At 43.8% G+C, this 10001-nt stretch overlaps 1 protein-coding gene across 1 annotated transcript in view; it reads left to right on the top strand.

The window, feature by feature from the left end:
* The first annotated feature begins 1342 nt into the window (after positions 1 to 1342).
* Positions 1343 to 10001, top strand: part of LOC143766192 (uncharacterized) — a 161593-nt gene continuing 152934 nt past the window's right edge. Inside the window, exon 1 of the mRNA XM_077253669.1 lies at positions 1343 to 1591. Within this exon, the coding sequence (XP_077109784.1) occupies positions 1499 to 1591 (93 nt within the window). The 5' untranslated portion in view covers positions 1343 to 1498. The remainder of the gene's footprint in view (positions 1592 to 10001) is intronic.

The following is a 10001-nucleotide window of genomic DNA, read 5'->3' as shown; positions in this document are numbered from 1 at the left end:
ACGGCTTCTACATCGCAAATACGTCATGAAATTATTGCTCCAGCACCGTGTATTGCAACGTGTGACCGCAGTCTACGACGCTGGAGCGATAATCATACGACGCTGCAACGTCACGAATCGTGCCGTCGTAGCGATGAAAATGGCACTGTGTGACGGTACCCTTAGGGTTAGGGTTAGGGTTTTCTTGGTTTTTTTGTGTTTTCTTGTGTTTTTCTATAGAAACGCATGCGTTTAAAAACGCATGCAAACGCATGTGCTTAAAAACGCATGCGTTTACATAGACAGCAAAACTTTTTTTTGCCGCGAATAAACGCATGTGTTTTTTTGCGGCAAAAAAACGGCGCTAGAAATTACTACATGTTGCATTTCTGCAACTAAACGCACGTGTCAAAAAATGCATGCGTTGCCGAAAACGCGTCAAAACGCACGCTAAAAAACGCATGCGTTTTTAATGTTAAGTAACGCTGCAGATCAAAACGCAAGTGTGAAACCAGCCTTAGTAAAATAGTTACAGAAAGTGGACTGTGTGAACTTGGTTCTTTTCCCATTCGTGACTCCGCTGTATCTGGATCAACACCTCAGTGCATGATGATGATTTACACATACACTGAGGCCCCTGATCATGTGACCCCTGACTCCTCCCCTCCTGTGACCTCATCCCAGGTCCTGTGCGCACAGAGCAGCCATATATGTGGTGTGCGGCTCTGCAGGTGGAGGTAGGTGCTGGAGATTCCCCATTACTGGCCGCAGGCGCTAGAACATTTGTATTTGTCATTCTGGGCTTCATATAAGGGAACCTGTCCGTTGAGGGCAGAAAACGTCAGCGATTCTCTCATCGTCTTCCTGCATTGTCACCAGTTAGAGCCGCGCTTGTTTCTCCTCCGTCCCATAGACGATGAATAGAGAGAAGCGCACACGTCCCCTGTAGAAGCCTCTCTGTGGTTCTATATACCGGACTTGTTTCTATCGCGATTTCTTCAGGTGACATTTATAATTGCGGCAGTTATAATGAACGACTCCTGTAAATCCCCCTCATGGCCGCTCCCCGGGACCCTCCCAGTGTCATTGCACTTTGTATTTCCAGAGTCCTTGTGACCAGAACGTCTCCTGTATTAGGAATCTGCACCATTATCCGTGTAGATGGCAGATTCTGGGGAAAGGACACAAAACACATCGAGTTCAGGCCGCGCTCCATCTTTATGACATATTTCCACTCCATCACTCAGGCGTCCATTGTTTCCTTCAGTCTGTTTACATCGCTGCAGTGACGATATTGGAGGCCGTTATGTCTGAGATGTAACTGTTCTGTTACATGACGGTTTTTGGAGATCATCTGTCCGACATGCTGCCACCATGAAGATGTGATGTGGAGAAGATTTCTTCTTAACATATGGAATAGAATCTTTATGATGTTACATCAGCTCATCTTCTCCCCATTCAGATCACTACAATATCGGATCCTCTCAGTGGAGATATTTTATATGAGATACATTTACCGATGGACTCATCAAGGATAGATAAGGACAGGAAAAAGATGGTGGAGAAGATATTACACCTCACCCTAGAGATCCTCTTCCGGCTTACTGGAGAGGTGAGAGATTCTGATGACGTCACATTACATCATTCTTATCTATGGGAATAACAGATGGACAGAACTGGAGAGGTGAGGACTCTGGAAATGTCTGTAGTGAGGTTTATTAATGTGTTTTTCCATAACTAGGATTACACAGTAGTGAAGACCTCTAGTGAACACTGCCAGTCCACTTTGTCTGAGGGATGGGGAAGACCCCTAAGCCCAATCACTGGGCCTTCACCCCACCCCCTGATATATGAGAACTTGAATGACCAGAAGATCCTGAAACTTGTCTACAAGATGATTGAGCTGCTGACTGGAGAGGTGACACTGCTGGGAATGCTGGGACATTATATAGTAGCGCTATAAAGGAATCAGGGGGATGATGGTATCATTGTATGTGTCAGGTTCCTATAAGGTGTCAGGATGTCACAGTCTATTTCTCCATGGAGGAGTGGGAGTATTTAGAAGGACACAAAGATCTATACAAGGACGTCATGATGGAGGTTCCCCAGCCCCTCACATCACCAGGTAATAGACAGAACTAAATACACATGGCCTATAATTATCTCTATGTAAAGAATGAATTCAGTCCCTGTTTGTGTTTCCTCCAGTTGTATCCAGTAAAAGGACATCACCAGAGAGATGTCCCCGTCCTCTTCCGCAGGACTGTATAAAAGAAAATCCCAATGTTCCTCTGGATCATCAGGTAGATGCTGCCACCATGAAGATGTGATGTGGAGAAAATTTCTAATTAACATAATGCATAGATTTTTTTTTTCATGATGTTACATCTGTTGATCTTCTTCCCATTCAGGTCCCTACAATATCGGATCCTCTCACTGGAGATCTTCTATATAAGAGAATTTTCATAATTAACCCGTCAAGGATGGATAAGAGCAGTGACAAGATGGTGGAAAGGATATTACACCTCACCCTAGAGATCCTCTTCCGGATTACTGGAGAGGTGAGAGATTCTGATGACGTCACATTCCATCATTCTTATCTATGGGAATAAGAGATGGACAGAACTGGAGAGGTGAGGACTCTGGGAATGTCTGTAGTGAGATTTATTAATGTGTCTCTCCTTAACCAGGATTACACAGTAGTGAAGAAAATCTTTAGCGAGCGCTGTCAAACCCATGCGTCTGAGGGATGGGGAAGACCCCTCAGGCCAATCATGGGGCTTCTACCTTACCCCCTGAAACATGCGGGATTCAATGACCAGAAGATCCTAGAACTCACCTACAAGATGATTGAGCTGCTGACTGGAGAGGTGACACTGCTGGGAATATTGGGACATTACACAGTAACACTATGAAGGGATCTGGGAGATGATGGTGTCATTGTATGTGTCAGGTTCCTATAAGGTGTCAGGATGTCACCATCTATTTCTCCATGGAGGAGTGGGAGTATTTAGAAGGACACAAAGATCTGTACAAGGACGTCATGATGGAGGTTCTCCAGCCCCCCACATCACCAGGTAATAGGAATAAATACACACGGCCTATAATTATCTGTATGTACAGAACGAATTCAGTCCCTGTATTTGTTTCCTCCAGGTCTATGCAGTAAGAGGACAACACCAGAGAGATGTCCCCGTCCTCTTCTACCACAGGACTGTAAAGAAGAAGATTCCAGTGTTCCTGAAGATCATCAGGTAGATGGAGAGAAGGTGTCATGAGATCTCCCCTATGATGTGTAGATGGCTGTGAAGGTCTTGTGCTCAGTCTTGTTTTATCCACCAGTATTATATGTTTTATACTTGTGTAATGAGAACAGTAGAGATGGCAGGATTAGAGCTGATCATAGATGTGACTTCTCCATCTGTCTGTGACTTCTACAATATTTGTTTCAGGGTGAAGATCTGACCCATATTAATACTACAGAGACATATGTGAGGGGTGATGAGTGGTGTAAAGAGGAGATTCCTACAGATAACAGCAAAGGTGAGTAGTAATTCCTGTAGAATTCTGTTTTTCATTTTTTAGAGCTTGTTCTCTCAAAAATTGTTGATGTGAATTTTTACTGACTGTAGGATTTATTGCTTAAACAAAAGAACACCTTTAGTATCTTTTTCTATTAAACCATTTTAGCTACACCATTTCACAGGCCAAAACTAAAGTAATACAGTTTTACCACTAACAAAAATATAGGGTCAATCTCTGTACAATCTGCTCTGACTGTTTGGTCATGTGATTGCTCCAGCCTAACTCCATCCCCAGCAGGAAAGAATAAGTCTCAGCTGTGGATAGTGATTGGCTAAATTGATCCCGAGTTCATCCGAAAGAGGAGGCATGGAGACTGGTGGGGCACCTGGCCATCAGCGGAAGGGGATTATTAATAATAATTACATCTCATGAGAGATATACCTTTGAGGGCCATGTATTTAGCATCAATGTGTACACTGTGTGCAGAATTATTAGGCAAGTTGTATTTTGATCACAAGATACTTTTTATACATGTTGTCCTACTCCAAACTGTTCAGGCTTGAGAGCCAACTACCAATTAAGTAAATCAGGTATGTGCATCTCTGTAATGAGGAGGGGTGTTGTTTAATGACATCAAAACCCTATATAAGGTGTGCTTAATTATTAGGCAACTTCCTTTCCTTTGGCAAAATGGGTCAGAAGAGAGATTTGACGGGCTCTGAAAAGTCCAAAATTGTGAGATGTCTTGCAGAGGGATGCAGCAGTCTTGAAATTGCCAAACTTTTGAAGCGCGATCACCGAACAATCAAGCGTTTCATGGCAAATAGCCAACAGGGTCGCAAGAAGCGTGTTGGGCAAAAACGGCGCAAAATAACTGCCCATGAATTGAGGAAAATCAAGCGTGAAGCTGCCAAGATGCTATTTGCCACCAGTTCTGTCATATTTCAGAGCTGCAACGTTACTGGAGTAACAAAAAGCACAAGGTGTGCGATACTCAGGGACATGGCCAAGGTAAGGAAGGCTGAAAAACGACCACCTTTGAACATGAAAGATAAGATAAAATGTCAAGACTGGGCCATGAAATTATCTTAAGACTGACTTTTTAAAGGTTTTATGGACTGATGAAATGAGAGTGACTCTGGATGGGCCAGATGGATGGGCCAGAGCCTGGATCAGTAAAGGGCAGAGAGCTCCACTCCGACTCAGACGCCAGCAAGGTGGAGGTGGGGTACTGGTATGAGCTGGTATCATCAAAGATGAACTTGTGGGACCTTTTCGGGTTGAGGATGGAGTGAAGCTCAACTCCCAGACCTACTGCCAGTTTCTGGAAGACAACTTCTTCAAGCAGTGGTACAGGAAGAAGTCAGTATCGTTCAAGAAAAACATGAATTTCACGCAGGACAATGCTCCATCACATGCCTCCAACTACTCCACAGCGTGGCTGGCCAGTAAAGGTCTCAAAGAAGAAAAAATAATGACATGGCCCCCTTGTTCACCTGATCTGAACCCCATAGAGAACCTGTGGTCCCTCATAAAATGTGAGATCTACAGGGAAGGAAAACAGTACACCTCTCGGAACAGTGTCTGGGAGGCTGTGGTGGCTGCTGCACGCAATCTTGATTGTAAATAGATCAAGCAACTGACAGAATCTATGGATGGAGGCTGCTGAGTGTCATCATAAAGAAAGGTGGCTATATTGGTCACTACTAATTTTTTTGGGGGTTCTGTTTTTGCATGTCAGAAATGTTTATTTCTAAATTTTGTGCAGTTATATTGGTATACCTGGTGAAAATAAACAAGTGAGATGGGAATATATTTGGTTTTTAATAAGTTGCCTAATAATTCTGCACAGTAATAGTTACCTGCACAAACAGATATCCTCCTAAGATAGCCAAATCTGAAAAAAAAACCTCTAACTTCCAAAAATATTAAGCTTTGATATTTATGAGTCTTTTGGGTTGATTGAGAACATAGTTGTTGATCAATAATAAAAATAATCTTCTAAAATACAACTTGCCTAATAATTCTGCACACAGTGTAGAGGGCATGTGTTGTGTATCAGCCCCACCATGGACTTGATGCGGTGGCTCAGCAGAAGAGGTAAGTAACCCCTTATATGATGGACGTCTATTACCTCAAGATAAGGATTCAGAGAATATGTAGAACCAGGACTTGTACAGCAATAATCCAGCACCACATAGAAAGGTAAAAAGATCACTTTTATTCCCTGGTTTAAACTTCTTTCTGTGCAGGAATTTGCTAACAAAACTCACAAACTTATGGCGACATCCCCGCCAACGCATTTCATGCTTGTTCACAGCCCTTATTCATAGCTTGTGAAACAATACCCATTATCAGAGTATTAACCCCTTTCTGACCTCAGACAGGATAGTACGTCTGAGGTCAGAACTCCTGCCGAAGCCCGCATCCAAGCCGGGACCGGTCAGCTGTTTTGTACAGCTGACATGTGCCCGCAATAGTGGCGGGTGGAATCGCGATCCACCCACTGCTATTAACTAGTTGAATGCAGCTGTTAAACATTGACAGTGGCATTTAACTAGCGCTTCCAGCCATCGGGCCGGAAATGAGCGCATCACTGACCCCGTCACGTGATCGGGGGTCAGCGATGTGTTGGCATGACAACCAGAGGTCTATTGAAGACCTCTATGGTTGTTGATGCTGGATTGCTGTGAGCGCCACCCTGTGTTCGGCGCTCATAGCAATGCAGTAAATCTACTACATAGGAGCAGGCTCGGACTGGGCCACAGGGTAACAGGTGAATCCCCCGGTGAGCCCCTGTGTAGATCTAGGCCCCCAACCCACTGTATGGTCAGTACTCGGCATAGTTCACTTGATTAACTCTGTACAGAAAAAAGCAGCATCTCATCATTCATTAACCAAACTACCCAGTTTATTATTATATAGAGATATAGGTAGATTTGTGAATGAAGTAGTGCAATATTTGTATGCAGGTGAAAAGATGGCCCCCCAAAGTCAATGTTATTGGTGGGCCCTTGTCACCCCAGTTCGCCACTGCATAGGTGCGATCTGAGCATCGCTCCTATGTAGCAGAGCCAATCAGGCTATTCCAGCTTCTAGAAGACACAAAAGAGCACAGTGAGGTCAAAAATACTCTGTTGTAAAAAAAAAAAAAATCACAGTAATCAGCAAGTGCTAGTCAAAAGATGTAAAGAAAACAGGGTATTTAGTTGATACGTTTTTTTGCAAAAAAATGTATACTAAGCTGCTCCACCAAATTGTCAAGGTATACCCTTATAGAGCAGTCCTAACTAATGTATAGAATCCCTATCTGATGTATTTAAAACCTGATCATCTGTATAGTACCTGTATAAGCAGGGTTCAGAGAAGGACTATCCATGTGGACATGCAGGATGGAGCAGTTAAATGCAGATGACCCACAGAGGAGTGGTGGACTCCCCAGTCTTGTAGAAACAAGAGAACAATTATAGAACCAGAAACACATGGGCCACTTGCACATTTGTGTCTTCAAGTTTTCTGGTGGTGTGAACAGGTTCCTACAGACTTGTTCAATGTGCAAGTGGCCCATGTGTTTCTGGTTCTATTCCAGCTTCTAGCCTCCCATGGAAGCTATTGAAGCATGGCAAGAGTAAAAAAAAAAAAAAGTTTTAAAAAATAAAAAAATATAAAAGTTTAAATCACCCCCCTTTCGCCCCATTCAAAATAAAACAATAAAAAAAAAATCAAACCTAAACATATTTGGTATCATGGCATTCAGAATCGCCTGATCTATCAATAAAAAAAAAAAAAGGAATAACCTGATCGCTAAACGGCGTAGTGCGAAAAAAATTTGAAACGCCAGAATTACGTTTTTTTTGGTCGCCACGGCATTGCATTAAAATGCAATAACGGGAGATCAAAAGAACACATCTGCACCAAAATGGTATCATTAAAAACGCCAGCTCAGCATGCAAAAAATAAGCCCTCACCCGACCCCAGATCACGAGAAACGGAAACGCTACGGGTATCGGAGGGTAAGCCACAAAAGGTCATTGCTAAAGAGGCTGGCTGTTCACAGAGTGCTGTATTCAAGCATATTAATGGAAAGTTGAGTGAAGGAAAAAGTGTGGTAGGAAAAGATGCAAAAGCAACCAGGATAACCACAGCTTTGAAAGGATTGTTAAGAAATGGCCATTCAAAAATTTGAGAGAGATTCGCAAGAGTGGACTGCTGCTGGAGTCATTGCTTCACACACAGACCTATCCAGGACATGGGCTACAAGTGTCGCATTCCTTGTGTCAAGCCCAGGGCCGGCATTAGCGACAGGAAGACTAGGCATCCGCCTAGGGCTCCCGCTTCCCCAGGGGCCCCCAGCCAGTGGTGTGCCACAACTTGCCGATATGGGGCCCGTGAGTCAGGAGGGCCTGCCTGGCGCCAGCCGCTGCTTCCTCTCGTGTGCCACATTCAACTGTATCAGCATCACAGACGCCGATACAGTTGAAAGTAATAATGGAGACAGCGTCATGTGAAGCTCCCATCATTCCCCTCTGCCTCTGACACTGCGGATGGGCAATGATGTCACTTCATAGCGTACCCGCAGTGTGCCAGGCAGTGTAGCTGCTGAGAGCGGAGCAGAGCCTGGTGCAGCCCAGGGAGCGAGGAGGAGGTGGATTGTGTTTTGTTTTTTAACCCCTTTCTGACATCGGACGTAATGATCCGTCCATGTGACCTGGACCACTTTGACCATGCACGGATCATTACGTCTGACCGAACCGCCGTGCTCACAGGGCATGCTCCGGATGTCAGCTGATTCTGACAGCTGATGCCTGCACTTAAATCCCCAAAATACTGTGATCGAATATGATCACAGCATTCCGGAAGCTAGCACAGAGCTGACATCCCATCTGCTGTTGGATCGGAGACCCCGCAGCGTGACGCGTGGTCCCGATCATTGCCATGGTGAGCAGATGTCATCCGACCTCCAGGTCACCAGAGCTAGGAAACTTGCTGATCATGTAGAGTGCATGATCAGCAAGTCTCCCTGTCAGTACAGCGCTGACAGTTTTCATAGCATGCAGATGCTGCTTCTTCTGCAAACTATAGAAGTGATCAGCCTGCAAAAAATGATTGTCCCATGGTGGGACAAAGTAAAAAAGTAAAAAAAAATTGAATTAATTGTAAAAATATAAAAAAATCAATATACTGTATATACATATATGTGTGTGTCGCTGACATCTATATATCTATTATGTGTAATCTATTCTATCCTAACCTGTCAGTGTGATTTTAATGGACGCGCACATGAATTATCGGCTTTTCTTCTATCTATCTATCTATCTAGCTGTTTGTGTGTTTTGACAAATATTTAATTTGAAAACGATCTGTAAATGACGTAGAGAATTGCTGTATGTAAAAGCTCATGTTAAAATTGCATTGCAATCGTAATGCACTCAGATGTAAATCTGATGCTAGGTGTGAAAAATCGGATTGTACTCACATGACACTCGCATTACACTCGTGCGACTCTCGGCAGAGAGACTCGGACCGATTTTTCATACGTTAAGTGAACCCCGGCCATAGAATCAAATACATGCCAATTTAGCAGTATAGGCACTAATGAATTACTAGGTGAAATAAATAAGTGCAGTCAGATACACAGTCATGATCAAAAGTGTTGGCACACTTGGAGCTGTTGAAGAAAATGATATATTTCTCCCATAAAATTATCACAATCTAAGGGTATGTTCCACTTCCCACGGTCAGGAAACGGCAGTGCTTTGGAAGAAAAGCACATGTCCGCTCCAGCCAAAGCACTGCCGACTTTTGAACGCAGGTGATTCCAAATGTGTTCATTGAACCGTGCTGAATCACCGTGCCCAATACATTGTACGGTGACATTTATCTTGTGGAGAATAAGCGTCTCCGCAAGATAAATAATCATGCTGCGGTCTGGAAAGACGCGCCACATGTGAGTCTCCGCAGGGAAGCCGTGGGTGCCTGTGCAGTCATAGTGGAGATGGGATTTCTTCAAATCCCATCCACTATGCTGTAACATCTGGCCGCTTCGGGTTGGACCCTGCGGATGTACACAGCGCCCAACCCGCAGTGCTTACTAACCGTGGGAACATACCCGAACATGTTTTGTTATACACAAAGGAAATAAACTTGTGTATATTAAAACAACACAAAAAATGAGAAAAAAAAAGCAAATTGGACATAATTTTCACACAATTCCCCAAACATGATCCTGACAGAATTTTGTTTACTATCTCTGGCACTGGGTGCCTTGACTGTGTGCAAAGTATCATGAAATCTGAAGATTACCAAAGGATTTTGGGTTGCAGTGTTGTGCCCAGTGTCAGAAAGCTGGATTTGTAGGTCTTGGGTCTTCCAGCAGGACAATGACCCTGAACATACTACGAGAAGCACCCTGAAATGGATGGAAACAAAGCGCTGGAGATTTCTGAAGTGCCCAACAGTGAGTCCGGATCAAAATTCCATTGAACACCTGTTGGCAA

The sequence above is a fragment of the Ranitomeya variabilis genome, chromosome 4, assembly GCF_051348905.1.
Source record: "Ranitomeya variabilis isolate aRanVar5 chromosome 4, aRanVar5.hap1, whole genome shotgun sequence".
Classification (NCBI taxonomy): Eukaryota; Metazoa; Chordata; class Amphibia; order Anura; family Dendrobatidae; genus Ranitomeya; species Ranitomeya variabilis.
Note: the sequence above shows the minus strand (reverse complement) of the source record. Positions and strands in the feature narration are given on the sequence as shown.